The sequence below is a fragment of the Carassius auratus genome, unplaced genomic scaffold (assembly GCF_003368295.1).
Source record: "Carassius auratus strain Wakin unplaced genomic scaffold, ASM336829v1 scaf_tig00216514, whole genome shotgun sequence".
In the NCBI taxonomy this organism is placed as follows: Eukaryota; Metazoa; Chordata; class Actinopteri; order Cypriniformes; family Cyprinidae; genus Carassius; species Carassius auratus.
In genome coordinates, this window is record NW_020528609.1 from 362,694 (window position 1) to 385,514 (window position 22,821).

At 36.9% G+C, this 22,821-nt stretch overlaps 1 protein-coding gene across 1 annotated transcript in view; it reads left to right on the forward strand.

Moving 5' to 3' along the window:
• The first annotated feature begins 272 nt into the window (after window positions 1-272).
• LOC113098320 (uncharacterized) overlaps window positions 273-22,821 on the forward strand; it is a 66,847-nt gene continuing 44,298 nt past the window's right edge. Inside the window, exon 1 of the mRNA XM_026263349.1 lies at window positions 273-576. Coding sequence (XP_026119134.1) covers window positions 498-576 — 79 coding nt within the window. The 5' untranslated portion in view covers window positions 273-497. The remainder of the gene's footprint in view (window positions 577-22,821) is intronic.

A 22,821-nucleotide genomic window follows, 5' to 3' on the forward strand; every position in this document is an offset into this window, starting at 1 on the left:
TATCACTTAATTAAATGTATCACACATTAAAATGTTCGTGTTATAGGGACTATACTAAACAGATATTTAGAAGTTAAAAATGCTAATTATTTAAAATTAAAATAAAGCAATGTAAACACTTGCATTTTCACAGAGCTATAAGTTTGTCCCATCAAGGTAATGAATAGTTTGACACACACTTCGTGGTCTTCATCACTTGAACACTTGGGCCAAATACAAGAAACGTCAGAGAAGTAGTCAAGTGCAAAGACCGCAAGTGGCTGTTTGAACAAGGCTGTCAACAAGGCAAATCACTCCCCGAGAGGATCGTTCAAGAACAACCCATCATCACTACTGAGTCGCACTTTGGCTTTTAGCTCGAGGCTGACAGATCAGTCAACATATAATGGTAAATAATTGTGTCGAGCACGAGTACGACTGTTTAAAAACGTTTTGAATACATCAGGATTACGGGACTTTGGATTTTACACAAAACATCCGATAAAACCTTCCACGGGATGTTTCGCGTTCGGGATATCTGCTTAATGACGATCTTCTCCGTCTCGGTCGTGTTCGTCGGAGCTGAAGGAGTGTCAGGTGAGTTCACTGCTGTTTATCTGTGCTTGCTCCGGTCGGCGCTGCGTGGCTGCACGTAATTTCAAATGTTGAAGATTCATCGTGTCGACGTCGTATAGAGGTAAAGAAGACGGCTCATTAACAACTGAAAACATTCGAACGAATGCGATGTTCACCATATGCTACGATCTTTCACAGACGTATCCGCGACGTACCAGAGGAATGTTTGTGTATGCGCGTGCTGTCGTGGGAGAAGACGGTAAACTTCGTTTGACGTTTGAATTAAACTCTGGTTTATGGTTTGAGCCCAAACTCCGATACTCACAAATATATAGCCTTTACGTTGCACAAGGCACAAGGGAACAGTTTTTGTAAAAAAAAAAAAAAAAGGAACCATTTATGTTAATTAAACTACAGTTAAAACTATAATATAAAACCAATACTAGCATGTTCAGAAAAACATCCCTGTTTTTTCACAAAGCCTCGTTTTTGGAACTACTATTTTATTTGTTTTATAATGTACAAATTTTAAAACGTAGTTATAATATAAATCCATTAATAAAAGACAACCCTGCTAACAACATTACGTAACTGTTACGTAACTGCAACGTAATTTGGTGACCAAAGTTTCGTCGTGGCGTGGCAACCGGAAAAGTGAAAGGTGCGTATACGTCGCCACGACGTAACTTTGTGACGTTGCCAGTAAGTAACTGCGACGTCGTGGCAACGTCGCGGATCGGTGGTCGTGGTCAGTTTGTCATTTTTTTATAATTATTCTATGGGCTGACATGCAGTACTTCCTCATATGCCCAAACTAATTTAAAGGCTGTTTCAGCAGCTGTGAATGATGAATACATACTCGAAAGGAATTCAGTTAATTTATTAACAAGCAAATATGAACAGTCATACACCCAGATTATTAATAAAAACATAGGATATACAGCGAAATATTAATGAAAGCTTTCAGCCCATACAGAAGCGCATAAATTGAGATATATTAATAATAAATACATTTCCATATATTTAAATATCTATACCCTTATGTAAGCATCCAGGGTCAAAACATTATGCACAACATAAAAGTCTTAGTAGGCACTCAGTACATTGCATTTAAATATTATCATTAACAATGCACACATTCATTAACTAATCACAAGCTCCCACAATAATACGTCAGCTAATCACGCCCTTAACCAAACCACTACAAATAATTCATTGAACATAATATGCAATAGCTTATGAACAGATGTATTATAGCAAATCAAGTTTAATGAATCTCACACCTATCATACAGCATTATGGCCAGTTCACACTGCCACAAAAATATATCTAAATATATAGATAATATAACTTACTTTCTCTATTCTTGCAATATTCATGTGTTCGTGTCCATGAGTAATATCTGCATCCGCCGAAGTCTGAAGAAAACACAATATGCTTGTAGACAGCAATCCTCGTGAGAGAGAGGTCTGGTGTGGAGGGTGGATCTGGAACTGACTTCTCTTGATTATCTGTCTTCACAAACTGCCCTGAAATACAATTCAAACATTAACAATGATTGTTATAAATGTAATGTAAGGCTCTTACATTCATAATGCTCATTTTGGAAATATAGTTAATATCAGTAATATGCAGCATGCACGATACAAGGAAGTGGTCAGTAACAACACTTTGAGGTATGATAACTATATCAGTAAGGCTACCTTTAAGAAAAAATAAAATGAATAAATTAAGTTATGCATTCAAATAGTTAGACATGCTAAAATACAGAATTTGTTAACAATAATAATAAAAAATAATATGCTGGGGAAAAAATAAACATTTCATAGGGCCGTAAATATGTTTTTTTTTTTTTTTTTTACTTTTAATAAATTGATATGAAAATATATGTACTACGAAAAAGGAGTAGAGAAAAATGAAATATGTATTTTATCATTGAGGATTTCGTAAAAAAAAAAAAAGAAAAAGAAAAAAATTCTTGTCTCGCTCTCATGAACCCAGTCTCGTGTCTCGTCTCGTCTTGTGGGATAAGTGTCTCGTCACACCCCTAGTAGCCAGAGCAAGAGATACATTAGATTTATTTTGCATGTCTGACAGTCTAACATTAAGCTGAAGTATTTCAAAAGAGTTAAACCTGTATCCTGTTTTTCTGGGTAACATTGAGAATATCACTATATATTGTTGCAACACCTCCTCCACGACCAGTCTGACGGGGGTCATGCTTATAACAGTAGTTTGGTGGAGTTTAGACTAATGCTAAATCAAAAATGCCTGTCAAAATTAACACTGGAACAAACACAATCTTTATTGATTGGACAGCACAAGTACTTCTATTTAAGCGGGTGGAACAAAACTCATCATAATGGTTATTTGAGAATTGTCTTACTAGTCACATGGAGCGAAGTGTCCTGGAGATGTTGTCAGAGAGAAGCTCCGCTCCAATTCTGCTGGGGTGTAATCCATCAGCGCGAAACAGTCTAGGACGCTCCCAGAAAAGATTCCAGTTATTAACAAATAGCAGGTTCTGTTCTTTACACCATGACAACAACCATTCATTTAAAGCAAAAAGTCTACTGAACCTTTCGTGTCCTCGTCGATACGTGGGCAGTGGTCCTGACACGACGATCTTCGCTGCGGGCGTCGTGCTGCGAACCGTCTCGATCAGGCTCCTGAAGTCCCTCTTCAGCGTCTCCGTCTGCCGCAGCGTGGTGTCGTTAACCCCGGCGTGAAGCACGACCGCTCTGGGGCTCTCGTCGTCCTTCAGGATCACGGGTATCTGCGCAGAAACATCGAGAACACGAGCACCAGGCAAACAATGAGTGTGCACTTTACCTTCGGCTAACGTAGCACGGACGTGTCGGACGATGGAGTCTCTGATGATCACAGTGTCGTGTTCTGTCTGGCGAAGTGGAGCTCCTGCGGGTGGAGATCCTGAAGACCGGAGGCGTTGGAAGCAGAGAGGTCGTCACCCAGGTCCTGGCTCATTTCTTACGCTGTGGACATCTGGGAAGATCGCGTCCTGGTTGCACCGAGCCTGTGCAGAGAACCACACAAGAGAGGTGGTAGGAGGGTTAGCTGTATACTTACCCTGGACTTATGAGCATCAACCCCTGAATGTTTCCAGCACAGCTCTGCACTCGCTCAGCTGGTCCTGCTTCTCCACAAGGTCACGGATCTGCTTTTCCACAGCCTCAAACTCCTTATTAGAAATAAACAAACTAGAGGATAGAGGAAATGCAGAAAAGAAAAATAGCAAAATGGAAAACATACATAAAAATCTTAAGATACCAGTATTCACATGTTTTGATGTTACAGATGCATGATGATATGTTGTGTAAAATAAATATGAAGTTATTTAATAAGCTTTCTCGGATCACCTGTGTTTTCTATCTCTGTCAGCAGGTCCCTTTAGACATTTTCTTGGAACTTCTCCTCTGTTTTAGAGGGTTTTTAAGACACTCCTGAAATCACTGTACAATTTTTTTTTAATCAATATTTGTTTACAATGAAAAATCAGAACAAGCTTGAAACAGTGGTTTGAAATAGTTTCAGCCCATTTTAGACCGCGAGTGACGTCACTGATAGACTCTACAGTGCAGACTTTTAGGTTAAATTAATTATCTTAACATTACTTCATTTATCTATTGACAAATTACCATCAAAAACATTTACAAAGCAGTCAAAACCGATCCTTTACGCATACGATGTAATTAAAAGCCCAAACTTTCATTAATAAGAGCTCAAATCTAATATGCTATAACGTTAATTATGTTTCTATGCTAGCGTAATACTTGCTAGCAGACATTTCGGGAAAAATACCATAATCACAGAGGTATAAATATTAACAAAAAGTACTTAAAGTAGACGGTGGATAATATTAACGTGTTACTTAACAAATCTGTCGCAGTTGTTTCCTTTTCTTTGGTATAACTGACGAGAAACAGAGAAAATGTCAGACGAGTCCTCTCCAGCAGCTGATGTGTACGCGGTTGCCATGGTAACTCAACGGCTAGAAGGCTAATAAAAACAATAAAATAATAAAAAAAGGTTTTAGCAACGTTAGACTTTTGTTTTTACTTTGTTTTATACATTTTATCAACCAACTTATTTATTATAAATTGTAAAACTCACCTCAGAAAGCTAATTCTCCTGTCAGACACAGTTGAAGTGAAAAGTGCGTCAAACAAACGGGCTGTCCTCCTGATACTGTATCTGCGGCAGATGAGATGGTGTAGCCAGTCTGTGTCATTATTTCATGTTTATAACTCCTTACGGGATAGAAAGTTTCACAACTCTTTCATTGTCAATACTGTGCGCGCGGTGCTTCAGTTCAGTTGTGGAAGTGCGCGCCTGTATCTCACGTTAATCATGTCACATTAAAAGCATGTCCATATTCTGACTTGGTGAAAAGAAACATATTTTATCTTGAAGGAACGTTTAATTTTGTGTCTGAAGTTTAATTAAACTTTTTAAATAGCACTATACTCAGAGAGCATATAAAGAACATCCAAAAAATATGGTAATGAAATTACGTGCATACGACGTTGTAGTTACGTTGCCAGTAAGTCATGAAGTTACCAATATATTACCAATAGAGGACCTATCTGGGACGTTCTTGGTTATCTGGTCACGTTGGAAGGACGTACTGACGACATTGTGAGTTGGTAATGTGATGGTAATAAAATAACGGGCATGCGACGTCGTAGTTACGTTGTCAATTGGTAAGTCATGGAATTACCAAAAATTACATTACGTAACTGTTACGTCGTGTGTTAGCAGGGAACACCATTTGATGTAAAGGTATCAAACCAATTGTAAAATATTCAGAATATTATTCCCTATGATGCAAAAGGCTTGTGTTTCAGATTATTCCTTTTTTTGTTATTATATACAGTACTGATACCATATTTTTCATGTTTATTATACTGTATCCACTTTAATTAAACTGATGTCAATAAAGGTATCAAATCAACTGTAAAAATCTCTCAATATTATACCCTACAATGCAAGGGTTGTAAAAATGTAAATGTAAACTTTTCACTATATTAATTATTGTAATTGCATCTCACTAATCTAAATCAAAAGGAGTATTTTCCATCTACTTTAAATGGGGTGGTAAATGCTATTTCATGCATACTGAGTTTTTTACACTGTTAAAGAGTTGGATTCCCATGCTAAACATGGACAAAGTTTCAAAAATTAAGTTGTACGTTTGAAGGAGTATTTTTGGAACAAACTTCCGGTTTGTCACAAGTTTGGGAAAGTTTTTTTCGAGTATGGCTCTGTGTGACGTTAGATGGAGCGGAATTTCCTTATATGTGTCCTGAGGCACTTCTCCCGGAAGAGCGCGCTCCCGTATAGCAGAGCACTGAGAGCACAACAGACTTCACTGATCAGAGCCAGAGCGAAATGTCACAAAAGAAGTGTGTTTTTGGTTGCCAGGGCAAGACAACCCTGCACAGATTACCAAAAAAAAAAAAAGAGAAACAGCATTAAGGGACCAGTGGACGGAGTTTATTTTTACAGAGCATCAACGGAGTTGTGCAAGTGTTTGTGTTTGTTCCCTGCATTTCGAAGATGCTTGTTTTACAAACAAGGCCCAGTTTGACGACGGATTTGCGTATCGTTTATTTCTTAAGGATGATGCAATCCCAACGAAAAAGGGTCACGATCGTGTGTTGGAACCGCAGGCGGTGAGTAAAACTGCTTCAAATATCTCTGTGTTGTTAACTTAGCTATCAGCGCGTAAGCACATCAAGTAAACAACATGCGATGTTGTCATCAAACTGCACTTTCCACATGTACACCTTAAAAAAAAAAGACGACATAAAGTGGAACTTAGTCATTTTCCAAAACCGCTAAGCAAAGTTTCAGTACATACCACATAGAGACGTCCTGCTGTAGTCGTTGATGCTGCTGCTCTTGTTCGATTTCAGCCTCAGGATCTGATTCTGGATCATAAATATACGCTGAATCTGACTGTTAGCCATGGTTTGTTTTGGATGATGTTTTTTTTCCCCTCAAGGTAATGTCACTAGGGCTGGGTATTGTTCAAAATCTTTCGATCCGGTGCCAATTTCGATACCTCAGTTTCGATACCGGTTCCTAACGATACTTTTTTCGATACCATATGTTTTAAAATCCATTTCAACATCAGCACAAATACATTAAACACAAAACTTTTATTTTTCACCTTAATTAAAACAAATTCTGGTAACACTTCACGCTCAGGATAACATTATTAATACAACTGGTTGTGCTTTTTGGATAGGGGTGCGCCATTCAGGGGCAGACTGGGACCAAAAAGACTTTCTGGCCCACAGCAGCCCACCACATCATAACGCAAACGCCCCTGTTTTGATGTCATATATTAATTTAATATTTAAGTAAACAGTTTGGGGATTTTAACCAATAGGGCAACTGATCCACCGTTGAAAAAAAAAAGAAGAAAAAAGAACAGCAGCTGTTCATTTAGCGACTCCGAGTGAGCGACAAATGCTCATCAAGACATTCTTCTAGAACTAACACTTTGCATTCAGTTATCAGATCCATACGAATCATGCATGAAATAGAAGTTTATAAACTCAAACGACAGCTTTATGTGCTTTACAGTTCAAGTCACACAACATTTGCAACGTTTCTGAAATGCTGCTCGCACTTGTTTCTAAATATTGCTGATTCAAGCGTTTTAAACAATTTGCGCGCGTTCGGAGCTTTCGCTCACTCATTGAAAGCATGCGCTGCGAGAAGCATTTCAGACAATGCGCATACAGAGAATGAATTCATCTTTTGCGTATCGTAACTTCTGAATGAACACATACACACACAATTATATCAAAATAATTGTCTCTGCAAGTATTCTCGTAAACACAGTCGGTTATGTTTTAAGTGAACGTATACAGTGTCCTGCTGCTCGGGAACCGGATAAATCTGTCTCTCTCTCTGTTTTTTAGACGACGTGAAAGGGGGCGTGTTTCAAGATACACAATGGAGTAGACCAAACTAAACAGGGAGGGAGGGCAAAACACTCATCCAAACAAATGCTTAATTAACACCGGCTTTGGTTGCAATACTCTTATCGCATATGTTGCACTTTGCTGACACGGCATCCACTTTTATAAAGTGTAGCCACACTTTAGACCTCTTTGTCATTGTAAAACGGAAACGTTTTGAGAAAAACCAATACTTGTGTTGTGTGACTGCGAGTATCTTCAGAAATGCTCCCCGTCACGTCACGTGGTGGTGGACAGCCAATCACGGCGAATTTAGGTCCTTACATGCACATATGCTACAAGCTCACACAGACACAGCCGCTTGGCAAAAAAAAAAAAAATCCGGCCGCTTGGCTTTTGGAACCGAACTTTGGCACCGAAAGATAAATAATTTTTCAATATTCATAGTATCGAAGTTTTTCGTTCGATACCATAAAGGCATCGAAGTTCGGTACCCAGCCCTAAATGTCACAGCTTCCAAACGCTCTCAACGCAAAAGCCTACTGGCGCTCGTGATTCTTTAGCTCCACCCACACCTCACGCCTCCAGACGATCGTGTTTTTCCGGGAAAAATTGGTACAGACTATCTTTCTCTTATGAATATAATAAAAGTAAAGACTTTTTGGAGTTATGAAGGATGCAGTACTACTCTATAGGTACTCAAGATTAACAGGAGATTGAGTAAAAACGAGCATTTCACCCCCCCCTTTAAAAAAGGCTGGCTGTGATGCCAAAAGGTCCTAACAGTCAATGATAATCTTTTCTACACAGTTCAGCATTGCTGAGAGGGCTAGGTGTCAACAACACCATATTAACATAGTGATTGAAGTGAATATATATATATATATATTAGTGCTGTCAAAATTAGCGCGTTAACGCATTCGATTAATTTGAAATATTTAACGCGTTAAAATAAAATAACGCAATTAACGCGGTTGCAGTTTTTTTTATTTCCAGTTGTGGCCTATGTGTGTTCAATGTGCAAAGAAATATGGATAAGACCAAGGAAGGACTTTTAGACGGAAAGTTTCAGTATAAAACTCTGCCGGATTACTCTTCAGTCTGCCACAAGAAACATTATGACTGTATGACTGTAACAGTGCGTAAATCAGACCTTTCTGTAACGCTAACGTTAATAAGCTTAAACGAAAATAAAGAAATAATTGTGTAGCGGAGTATTTTTTGTACACAGTGCCGCGAACTGTCAATCACTCCTGTACGCGTGCATCACTGTCCTCCTCAGCTGCAGCAACTTGCGCTCTCTCTCTTCATCAAGCTTTAAAACAAAAAGGGGACAAAAAGATCATATTGTCTTTGTGCATAGGCTATAGATTAATTAGATAAATGAATATCTAAATTTGTGCCTTGCCGTCTACGGTATTTTTTTAGAACTTAGAAAAAAGATGCTGCAGCCAATGAACAGCCAGCGGGGGCTGCAGGACGACTGAACCTCCGCGGACAGATTTTAATGTTTATCAGACAATAAATACTCAAGATTTTGCTTTAGTATAACTCACAACGAGTTTCACACACCTTCTCCGGCCACGTTGAGTTGTTGACACTTAACAGTGGGAAAAGCGACACATGCGCTATTCACTTGTATTATTTAAGGGTGAATGGGTAATGTAGTTTCTGCTCTGGGTGGGATGAATTAGGAAGCTTGCATTGTGAAGGGCGCTCTGAAAATCGGCAGTGCAGGTAAAAGATTAAAACCTCTATTAAAACAGATGTCCAAATGAGCGTAGCGGTACGCTACAAGCACGTTCTGGGCGCACGGAGAGGTGGCGGTACGCTCAAGAGCTATATTTGGAAGTGGCGGTAGTGAGTACCGGTGCATACCGGCCCACTTAAAGCACTGGCAATGACTATACTTTGGAATTTTTTTGCAGTCCACTTAGAATTCAACATGGAAATTCAACATTTTTGTTTTTTATTGGCATTGATTGTTTTGAAATTCAAATGGTACTTACATGCCTGTGTTTTTATTTCTGTAATAAATATGGCTTTCAAGCCAACAGTTAATTTGGAGGATATTGATGGTTTATTGCAGGTATGTTGTTTACATGAGAAAATCTGTGTTACAAGTTAAACAAAAATTCCAATAAACAATCATATTTTGAATTTAAATAGTTTCTTTGTCTTGAGTTTACATTAATTATTTACATTTTACATTTACATATCCAAAAAGTTTCAGTCTTTTAATTGCGATTAATCGCGATTAATCGCGATTAATTTTAAAAAATTGTGCGATTAATTAGTTAATTTTTTTTAATCGATTGACAGCACTAATATATATATATTTTCGTTCCAATATTAATGTTGGAAACTGTTGTGCCGCTTAATAATTTTTGGAACCTGTAATATTTTTTTCTGTATTGTTTAATAAGAAAAAATTAAAAGAAGAGCATTTATTTAAAATATAAATCTTTTTGTTGTTGTTGTTGTTAAAAATGTTGGGATCAGTAATTTTTAGGGGTGTAACGGTTCACAAAATTCACGGTTCGGTTCGATACGATACACTGATGTCACGGTTCGGTTCGGTTCGGTACGTTTTAGATACAGCAAAATGTAAAAACATCTCAACTTTTCAGAATGCCGCAAGCGCACCGCGGGTCATGTGACAAGAACTAACCAATCAGCTTCATCCTTTCCCGTAACAACGTTGAGAGCTCAGCCAAGATGAAGGATCAGCTGATCATAGTTGTATATGGATTGCAATTTTGAAATAAATTTAGTAGCAGAGCTACTGCAAGCGATTTTTAGAGCTGCAAATCCATTTATCCTTCGCTGAAATTTCCGCGTCTCATGGAGAGAGCACGTCATTGTTGCTTAGCAAAGACAGACGCCTCATGAGCGCTTCTGCCCGAGCGCTTTGGAAAGGAGGAGAAAGACGTGCTTAGCGTTTTCCATGCGTTTTTAGGAGCGATATGTGAACGGCCCCTAAGGCGCTCGCTCACTCAGCACGCGCTGAAGGCTCGTTGCAAAATGTCGAATGCATTTAACAGACCAGAAATATAAGATCCTAAAATAACCAACAGGTCTGGTGTTTGGGTTGGATTCCCTGTAAGCTATAGTGTCTAAATGCTGCAGGGATAGTTTGCTGCGTGCATGTTTCTCCTTTTTTTCGTCTTTTCCCAGATAGTACTGACGCATATATCCCAGATATTCCCGCTGGTTTTTTTTTTTTTTTTTTTTTATTCCCGCTGGTGTACCCTGTCATGTTGCAGATGCGACATACCGTTGTTTTTTTATCCACCACTCTCTTGCCATCACCATTATAGCTTAAAGGGAATCCAAAGTGCACCCAAACACCAGACCTGTTGGTTATTGGAGGATCTTCTCATTTCTAGTCTGTTAAACGCATTGGCTATTTTGCAACGAGCCTTCAGCGTGTACTGAGTGAGCGAGCGCCTGCTGAGTAGCCTAACATAAACAAAGAGTCCTGAAAAAAGTATTTCCGTTTCCAAAATAAATATTTGGCAAGATTACAATTTTTTTTTTCTTCTTTTTTTTTTTTTTTTATGGAGCCTTGATGAGCATTAGAGAGTTGTATACAAATGTATGCATGTATGTATGCATGTACACTAAGTAGACATCGAAAACGGCTCTTTTACTGCCTCGGGTACCGCCGCCGCGCCGTCTATAAAGTGCATTTGCAGCCTTTGACCGCTGAGTGGCGCTTTAACCACAAGTTATCAAACAAGCGCATCACAGCACATTTTCGCTAATAGACGTCAGTTTTGCCTCGCTGATGTGTTACATTTGACTGCTTTAGTCACGGAAAATGAAAGAAAAACACTATAGTTTAAATATTTAATATATTTAATATTTAATATTCACAGATGAAAGTTTGGTATTTATGAAGTTATGTGCATTTCTTAGAACGAATTCAATCAGGATAAATGTCAAGCCTGTGCCTGAGTCTGTGCTTATATTTAAGTTATTTATATTTATATAAGTTAAATGGTATTAAACCATATTTTAGATTTGACAGATTTAAAAGGTGTGCAGTATTATTTATATTATATTAATTATGCGTTATATTATTCAAAAGAAATTGTGGTTTACTTTGCATCGGAGCATTAAAAAAGGTAGCCTATTTTAGGGGGGTAGGCTACATGGATTAATATGCAAAATGTCAATATTTTAATATACTATGTAGGGCTGGGATAAACGATTATTTTTTAAACGATTAATCTAGTGATTATTTTTTTCGATGCATCGATTAATCTAATGATAAATTTTTTCAGACCGATTCGATTTCGATTATCTCCCCATTAATTGACTACTAAAAATTTATACATGTTGATTTACATATCTGAATGAAAAAAAACATGAATTCCTTAACATTGCAATATATGTTTATTGCTCTTAAAATTATAAAATAAAAGACTGACTAAGAATGCATTACTTTGCACTTGTATAGAGATAGCATTCAATAAAACCTTGAAGCCTTGAAAACACATGGCTTACCGAAACAAGCTTACTGAACACATAGGGCCTAGCTTACTGAAAAAAAGCTCTTCTTTCAGATGAAAATAACAACAACTTGATGTCTAGCATTCAATAAAAAAGGTCACCCAAAATACTTGTTAAGAGTAATTGAAAGAATACAGTAACCAATGTAAACTTGAGGGCTTTAAGCTAATACAGAGAGTGCTTTTCCAAAAAAAAAAAACAATTAACAGTGGGAGCCAGCAGCCTGTCAAATCTCCACGTGAAACTTTGGCGTTCCGCCCTTTTTCTATCTTGTTTAATGATTTTGATTAATATGCATGAGGGGGAGAGAGAGAGCGCGAGCAAGACATCGCTAGTGTAGTTTGAAGACTGTGAGTGCGCGCGCAGCCGGGGCTCTCTCTCGTACGCGCCCTGTCAGGCGCAGCAGTCATTCTATTCTACATCACTCACCGATCAAATAAGGCTTTGACAGCCGCAAAAAAAAAAGATCAATGCAGAAAAAACCCCTGGATTGGTTACATAACGTTGGACAGAATGTTGATCCGGCCATCGCGTATATTCAGCGCACATAAGGTAAACGTTTTGCAAACGTTTTTTAGAGAAATAAAAACAGGTAGATGAATTGATGCGCATATTTTGCGTTTACGTATTCTTTGCGTCGACATCATCGATGACCTCGACGTGTTGTCCCAGCCCTAATACTATGCATATATTTTAATTTACATTTTAAATATAAATATATTTTTTCCTTTAATAAAACAACATGCATTTTTGTTATTCGTTACCTGTTATTCGTTATGCTGATAATAACGGCGAACACACTACACTTTATATTTATATACACACACACTTTATTTATCTAACACACATACTTAGTATACACTTAAATTTTGCACACAATATATATGTACATACATAACTTCATTTTGTAATATACCTGCCTACAATTGTCATTTGTATATTGTCATTCACTATCTACATATTTGTATTTTTTATTCTTTTATTATGTGTTTTATGTTCTGTCGCTGTCATTCTGTTGTACTGCGGAGCTTCTGTCACGAAAACAAATTCCTCGTATGTGTGAACATACCTGGCAATAAAGCTCATTCTGATTCTGATTCTGATTCTGATTCTGATTCTGCCCTTTATTTTGACATAACTTATTGGGAAAAATTTGTCTGTAAACTTATTAAGAAATTGTTGCATGTTTAAATGTGAAGCACTGTATAATTTCCTTCCCATAATTTAGGCCTGATTTGCCTAAAACAATAAATGAATAAAATTAAACCGGCACGATTAAATCTTTGAAAGCATTAATAAAACGTCCTCACGGTTAAATGCAAGTTCTCTCATTATAATCAACAACGTTCACACGATGTAAAAAAAAAAAAGCATTAGTAATTGACAACTTAAGTGATTTTAAAGGGAACCTTCTTTACTTGCTTTTAAAGTAGGGTAATATCATATGGCCAAAAAAAAATCCCAGTTTTTTTTTTTTTTTTTTAAAAATCTGATCTATGATTTAAACCGATTTTTAAATCAATATTCAAATGACGAAGAAATTGCAAAACAAGTTTTAATATAGTTCTTCATCATTCATTTAGCAGTCAAATTTATTCTAATGTTCGAATATTCGTTCGGTGGGGTGGCATTCGATTTTCAGTTTTGAGATTCAAATATTCTTTTTTTTTTTCAACACTTGACTTCCGTCGCGGATTCATTCTCACTCATGATTGAACCGCCCGTTGGCGAACGATTTATTTCATCTCATACTGAATAGGTACAAAATGCCCAAGACCTCAGCTGTTTGGGAGCACTTTAAATTAAGTGAGGATGACAAGACAATATGCGATTTGAAACTGGCCTACCACAACAGCACCAAAAGTTTGAAAAATCACCTGAGTTCTTTAAGTAGCACGCGGCAAAAAAAAAAAAAAAAATGCTTTTATGCGCTTAACTTGCTATGATAAATAGGCTAATTGCAACATGCTTTCAATAAAAGCATTGCGCATTTTAAAGATTTAAATTAACAAAAAGTCAGAATAAGACAAAATAAATCCCTTATATAGAATAAAACTAATTGTAATAGATATTACATTTTGTGTCATTTTAAAAACAATTAATTTATTCTTATTCAACTGTTTATAAGCGTGCTACCGTGTTCTTTATTTATTGCAGTTCGTTGAAATCACTGTGTGTTACTAATTTAATTTCTGTTTTGGGATTCGTTTTAAAGAAATGTTCGTTATTAATACCTTATTAAAGTTCTTGCTCTCAACAGACTTTGTGTTTTGTATCACTTGTGCACTGTCCGTTTTCGGAGCATAAACCTGCCCGTGTAATGCGTACCGGAAACTGTTCTAATTAAAAGATTATTAAATGTTTATTAATATTTAAAGAATGTGTGCCACCTGATCATATTGCACCAAATGCAACACTGCACTCCACTGGGTCTGCCGCAACACATTTACGATGCCGAAGAGTGAAACGTGAAGTCGTGAAAGATGATACAAATGCAAACCGACACTATTATTATATATTTAGCCCCACCCACCGAAGCTTCGAATATTCGATATTGATTGCCACCTAAGCTTCGAAGCTCAAAAAATGGTATTCAAAACAGCCCTACAAATGTATAACTGCAACAAGATGATTTAAAAAAAACATTACTGTTTTTTACTATTACTATTAAATTCATTACTATTAAATTTATTAATTAATTTATTTATTTTTATACTAGCCCATCATGCATTTAACCATCCACTCAGCTTTAAGAGCTGTTCAGATTAAAACTGGCAGCTCAGCAGCAGTGAGTCAGTGTCATGGATGGAGGACCTGTTAATATATTTTCTAGTTTATATTTCCATCTCGTTATGCCACTGGTTTAGATTTTTTTTTTTTTTGAACTTATTTATAAATAGAGCAGACACTGTCTGTGTCTACACCGGACGCCAGAGTTGTCATCTGTGTCCCACAGCGAAAAGTGTGTCTAAACTTGATGACATCACACTACAGTGTCAAATCATCTGAACGCAGTGTCAGAACATTTCATCATAAACAGAACGAGCATCAGTTCACTGATGGGGATCTTGTCCAGTGTATCCATCACTGGGTTCTGTTGTATTTTGTTGGATCGTTCCACTAAACAGCATTAAGGGACCAGTGGATGGAGTTTATTTTTACAGAGCATCAACGGAGTTGTGCAAGTGTTTGTTCCCTGCATTTCGAAGATGCTTGTTTTACAAACAAGACCCAGTTTGACGACGGATTTGCACATCGTTTATTTCTTAAGGATGATGCAGTCCCAACGAAAAAGGGTCACGATCGTGTGTTGGAACCGCAGGCGGTGAGTAAAACTGCTTCAAATATCTCTGTGTTGTTAACTTAGCTATCGGCGCGCATACTATGCATATATTTTAATTTACATTTTAAATATAAATATATTTTTTCCTTTAATAAAGCAACATGCATTTTTGTTATTCGTTACCTGCCCTTTATTTTGACATAACTTATTGGGAAAAAGACGTTGTCTGTAAACTGATTAAGAAATTGTTGCATGTTTAAATGTGAAGCACTGTATAATTTCGTTCCCATTATTTAGGCCTGATTTGCCTAAAACAATAAACGAATAAAATTAATAAATTTTAAAACGAATAAAATTAATAAATTAATAAATCAACAGAATAAAGTTCTGTTGTCTTTTGTTGGATGGTTCCACTTGTGTCCGGTGTATATCTGGCGTGCATTTTTTATCATTTTATTTTACAGCCCTGCTTGTTTTAAAGTTTTTATTATATATCTGTATTGACTGCATGGTCATATTATCTAATTATTTACTGCCATGCTACCTACAAAAGTAAAGCTTGGCGTGTCGAGCAACGAGCATTGCTGCAGGTTGATTTTTGCGGATGTGCTGTGCTTGTGTTTGTCTTCATTTCATTTCATCTCTCTCACTCGCAGCGGAGTCTGTGAGAAGCAACAACTTCCCCTCCGCGCGAACTGATACCAGAAACACGCTCCGCCTTCACCCAGTGAATAAAGTATTTCAGTATGTTTGAAATGTTATGTTCATAACATAGCATATAAAATAATAATAATAAAATAAAATAACAGGAGAGTTTCAAAGTGGCTTAAGCTATGTGTAAACTTTTTCCCTATATCACATGCCAAACTAATAACATTGTAAGCATTACATCTTTAATTGCTGATTTTTTGCTGTGAACATTTTGTTTGTGATGAAAATAACAGTACACTTTTGTCAGTTATTTTATCTAAACAGATCAATTAATTTCTTCAAGATTTCAAAACCAGATAGCATGCTGATAATGTAGCACTGTAAGATTACATTTGTTTGAACGCATTGTTGCGAAAGCGATTGAGTGTGAATCTGTTTAAAGGGATAGTTCACTCTCAGATTAAATTTTGATATGTTTTAGCTTACCTCAAGGACATCCAACATGTAGGTTTCTCTGTTTCCTCAGTATTTCCCATTTTGATATTTTTAGGTCCAACCATTCTTGTCTGTTTCTCACATAATGGAGGTCTATGGTCACCACCTCAAAGAGCATGCACAGAGGAGGCAAAATTAAACAATTCCCCATCATAAGTACACATTGATGACCTAAGACACGAAACGAGCGGTTTGTGTAAGAAAACGAACAGTATTTATATCATTTTTACCTCTTGTACACAACCATGACCAACTGATGTGAGTGCACGAGTGCTTTCTGATGTGACGTGCGCACGCTCTGGCTTTAGTCTGCGCAAGCGCAGAAAGCCCCGGATGTGCTCTCTCACGCGTGTACATCACTCATTGTTTACACTTACTGCCTACCCAGATAGCAAATGACATGTGGCCCAGTTCTGGCCCACATCTCCCATATTCTTCTGGCCCACATAACGCACGGAATGACAGCGATGACTCAACCTGAGTCTGGCTGACATATGTCAGCCACAACTGAACCAGATCTGGGCCACATCTCAGAAATGGTGTGGGTGACATCTGGGCCAGATCTGGCCCAGTTTTGTCTGACAGAAGTCAGCCACAACTTTACCAGATCCATGCCACATCTCACAAATGGCATGGGCAACACCTGGCCCAGATGTCAACCACGCCATTTCTGACATGTGGCCCAGATCCGTCCCAGTTGTGGCTGACTTCTGGGTTAGATATGGCCCATATTTACCCTTTCTAGACACAAAAGAATATGTAATTCATCCAGAATAAAGAAAACACTCATGTAGTCTAAACTGCTTTATTAAAATATAAAAATTAGACAAATAAATATACATACATGAATACAACTGCATGTATAGATATAAAACAAATACATTTACATTATTACAAAATAAAAAATACAGATAAATATTTATAAATATAGTTAAATACACATTAACATTACATTTACATTAAGCAGACACTTTTATCCAAAGCAACTTACAAATGAGGACAATGGAAGCAATCAAAATCAACAAAAGAGCAATGATATACAGGTGCTGGTCATATAATTAGAATATCATCAAAAAGATGATTTATTTCAATAATTCCATTCAAAAAGTGAAACTTGTATATTATATTTATTCATTACACACAGACTGATATATTTCAAATGTTTATTTCTTTTAATTTTGATGTTTATAACTGACAGCTAAATTCAGATGTGGCAGAGAGGAGTGAGTATGAGAAACATTCAGATACACAGGCTGATTCAGTCCTCTGAATTGGGAGAAGCGAACATGCATTATAAACTTCTTTCAAATTAGAATCTGTTGGGGAGATAAAATGTGCAAGATAACGTATATGTACTATTAAAAACATCAAACAAAAAAAAATGTATCTTTTACTCTCCAGCACTGAAAGCAGAACTGATAAGGGAGCCCTTGATACTAGCCGCATTTCCACTGTCGGGCCAGTGCGAGCCAGGGCTTAAAGTGGGCCGGGCGGGGCTCATAGCCCCGGGCCAGAATAGCTCAGGGTTTCCACAGTGGAGCTTGAAGCACCGCTGCACGTCACTAAAACATGCCCTTTACACGCCTCTCAGAACGACGTCATGCAAAATTAATCACACATAAACACACTTATTTCTATTTTATTTATTTATTTATTTTTAACGCTTATGAAAATAGCCTGCTTATTCAGTCGAGTCTGTTTCTGTTTATTAGCCACAGTATAGCTGTCATATTTATAATGAATGATAATATCTCTATTTTTATAAAAGCTCCCGAACAAAAAAACATTATTAGGCTATATTCTTTTATGATAGGCAACGTGAGATAAACTCTCGAGAAGAGGCTTGTGACAGATAATATAAGTTACTAAATAAATACACGATTGTGATAGAGAATAAGAAGCTGACGTCTGATTTCTTCAAGCGGTCTTATTTTACCATGTTTACTATGGTAATATGTTTAGCGTGCATATCTTTTTCATCGCTTATACATATTTCTGCCTTGCATGGTGATTATAATCCACATTGGATCAAGTTATTTCAAACACTCGCTGCTGACTGAAAGAGAGTTTTGAGCTTGATTTATTAAAAAAAGTGTTTAATGCTGGTGTTAAAGCTGTTATCTTTCTGAAATGATCCACAGCGCAGACTCGCTATTTTTATAAAAGCTCACCAACAAAAATCATTTTTATATTTTGATGATATGCAACGTGGAGCTAAACTCTTGAAACGAGATGACAGATAAAATGTTACTTAATAAATACACAATTTTGATAGAGAATAAGAAGCTGACGTCTGATTTCTCGAAGCAGTCATATTTAACATGTTTACAATGGTAACGTTAATGTTTAGCGTGCATAGTCTTTTTCATCGCTTATACATATTTCTGCTTTGTTTAGTGATTATAATCCACATCGGATCAAGTTATTACAAACACTTGCTGCTAACTAAGAGTGAGTTTTGAGCTCAACTGATTTTAAAAAGTCTTTAATACTGCTGTTAAAGCTGTTATCTTTCTGAAATGATCCGCGCTGATGCTCTCCAGACACGGAGAAACTCCGCCTTTGTTCATAACCCCTCCTCTAGCCCCAGCTGGCCCGCTTTGGCCCAAGGTTTTCGTCGGGCCAAAAAACCTGGCCGTTGGCCCCGAGGAAGCCCCGGCGAGGCACGATCAAGCCCCGGAAGTGACAGTGGAAATGCGACTGGCCCTGGCACGCACTAGCACGCCCGGTCTTAGCTCGATAGTGGAAACACGGCTACTGTGACACAGCTCTTTCAATTTAACATTACCTTTTTTGCAGTGGTGGTAGTTTGTATGTCCATCTATAGTTGCCATCATCTAAGGTCTTTTGAGTACTGGTATCATCTGAAGTCCTCACAAGTCCTGCAAGTCCTGTGCTGTGCAGTTTCTAATAACCTTGGGATGGACATTTGCAGAAACAGGAAGATTAGCATAGCTGCTGTTCATATCATTTCAGGCAATGTGCACTTTTTACTATTTCATCAATGGAGTACATTGAGTACTATTTTTAATCTAGTAGCTTTAAACTGAAATAATTTTTCTAGATCCCTTAATAAACATATTATTTGTTGTCTGTTTTTGGGGAACAGACACAGTCTCTATAGAATGGACTGCATATGCCAGAGTAACATTTAATACATTTTAATAAAATTTAACTGGGAGGAACATCATAACTGTAATTTACGCAACCATTCAAGAGTTTGGGGTCTGTAAGATATTTTATGCCTTTATAAAAAATCTCTTATGCTCACCACATGATATGTAAAAATTGATAGCCTGAATGCACTGTAAGTCGCTTTGGATAAAAGCGTCTGCATAAATAAATGCAGGTCTTTTGAACTTTGTATTCATCTGTGAATCCTGAAAAATAAAATGCATCACGGTTTCTACAAAAAAAATGAAGCAGCACAACTGTTTCAACGCTGATAATAAGTTTCTTGAGCAGCAAATCAGCATTTCTGAGGGATCCATGTGACACTGAAGACTGGAGGAATGATGCTGAAAATACAGCTGCACATCACAGGAATAAATTAGTTTATAATGTATTCACATAGAAAACAGCTATTTTAAATTGTAATAATATATCACAATATTACTCTTTTTACATATTTTAATCAAATAATTACTACAGAGGTGAGCAGAAGATAATTATTACAAATTGTATCAACTTCAAGCTTTTGAACACTGGTGTACTGTATATTTGAGGTTTGACTTACTGTACTAGTCTTGTATATAGCATATAGCATATATAGCATCTTGGAGATGTTGTCTTACAGTAGGTTCACTGCGACTCTGCTGGATGCAGCAGGCCATCAGCACTGGAGAATCTAGGAACAAAACAAGCAATTTGACACAGAGCCAACAATATTTAGTCTGCAGTTCCAGGTTTATTAGATGGAAACAAGCTAGAGCAGGTGAAATGCAAAAAATAAATAAATAAAATAACAAATTCATTGCGATATATGTTGTGAAAAAAATGCATATTAGGCTACTTAACCTTTTTAGCGCTTCCTACATCTCTGTCAGCAGCTCCCATCAGAAATATTGAAATCTTGGACACTCCCTTCTGTTGTAGAAGGATTATTTTGTCACTCTTGAAATCGCAGAACAGTTTTATGTTTACCATAAAAGATCAAAACAACTTTAGTTTTCTGCCAATTTTCGCGCTCCTTGATAACGTGACGTCATCGATAAACAGTAAAGTGTAAATGTAAGGTTAAATAAATTACGCAATTTCCAATCATCCATTGAAAGATTACCAACAAAACAGTCAAAAGCTATCATCTACAGATGAAGATTTGATTAAAAGCCCAAACTTTCATAAATAAGAGAACAACAGAGTTATCATACCTGACGATACGTCGTCTGAAAACGGTAGAAATGCTAACGGACTTTTTCGAAGACATTAAACCATTCCTATAAAGTAAATAAACAACAGAAACGAGTCAAATACAAGTAAGAGAAGTGTCAACAACAGTTATAAGTAATATTTGTGTGATTTTATGGACTTAACTCACCTGAAATCAGCGAGAAACGGGGTGTTTCCTCGTGACATTTGCAGTGTCGCGCTCCGTTTCCATGGCAACTCCATCTGGTCCGCGCGCACCCCCATGAAAGCACGTCACGAATTAAAAGTCACACGCTTACGTTACATAAATAAACATATGAATAAACATATGCCCCTTATTTTTTTTTCTGTAAGAGGGGCCGCGGCCATTTGTAGATTTAATGTGTCTGGCTTTCGGTGTCATTCCAGCTATATTAGCTGTACAAACAGCTTGTTTTGCTGTTTACTGTTGCAAACTGCTGTATCTTACCATGTTATTTTTAATGTATTGTCTTAATTATGAACGTACTGGTTTGTAGTGCAAACAGTTTGACCGTTTACTGCACTTTGTTCTTCTTGTTATTTCCCTATAACCATGACCATAAGTCTCACACATTCACATGCAATTGTTTGGTGGATAGAATTAGATCACTACATAATTCAAAATGTCATTCAATTATGATATTTCTAATTTAAAATTAATTTTGTAGTTCTATAGCCCAGTGCAAAATGCCAGGCCTGCACATAATAGTGGGACAAAGTGGCACTTTTATAGTTTAAGATTTTGTATTGTTGCTTTTACGAACACTCATATATGTATATATATATATATATATATATATATATATATATATGTGTGTGTGTGTGTGTGTGTGTGTGTGTGTGTGTGTGTGTACGTGTGTGTAAAAGGTGCATCTTGAAGAAATGTGAATATCATGAAAAAAGTTCATTTTTGGTAACTTTTTTTATTAAAAAGTGAAATTTTAATATATTCTAAAGATTCATTTTTTTTTATTTTTTTTTTGATGATTAGAGCTTAATTTAATGAATGTAATTATTACATTTAAAAGTAAAAAAATGAGTTAAACAAATATTATTTAATTATTTAAAATGATTTTTAAAGAAACTTTGTCCTGTGGTGTGACAGTACAGGTGTCACAATGGAGGACTTTTTTTATCACACCAAAGGACGTTTCAGCCTCTAACAATTAATGACCTTGCTATTCCAAGCTAACCTGTCATTAGTGGCAAGCAAGACACATTTGCTAAATTTTCTAGGATTATGTATCTTAACATGCACTTTTTAATAAAAAAAATATATATAATTTAGGGGTGTCATATTAATGCACAACAAAGCATAAAACATTTTAAGTGGTTCCAAAAAAGTTCAAAGGACATGGTGTCACACCAGAGGACATGGTACAAAAATGTAAAAAAAAATCGAATAACATTGCAGCTTCATAAAAGGTCCGTGTAGGTCAAATAAATGTGTGTATGTATTTATATTACGTGTCCTGAAATATTATGGGCGTCCAGTACTTAAAATAGTTTTAGAACCACTGACTGGTAAAGAAAGGTGATCTGCCAGGACGTGTCTTCAGGAAATGGCACATCTGGTCACCTGGTATAGGCCATATCTGGCCCACATACAACAAGCCATAACTCAACCTAAAACCGGTTTGTCGCACACGGGCCAGATCTGGCCCACACACAGCAAGCCACGACTCAAATTAAAGCCGGTTTGTTGCACACGGGCCAGATCCGGCCCACACACAGCAAGCCACAACTCAAACTAAAACCGGCTTGATGTGTGTGGGCCAGAGATGGCCCATATAACCTCTGCCGCTGCCAGAACTGAGCCAGATGTGCCATAGTTGGCCCAGATGAGGCCCGGATATGTTTGCTATCTGGGTATGGTTTACACAGATTTCAGAAGTATTACCTTTCACTGTGAAGATCTAAACATATTTAGACGTACGGGAAATTGTAATGGAAGACGATTTCAATATATCCATAGAC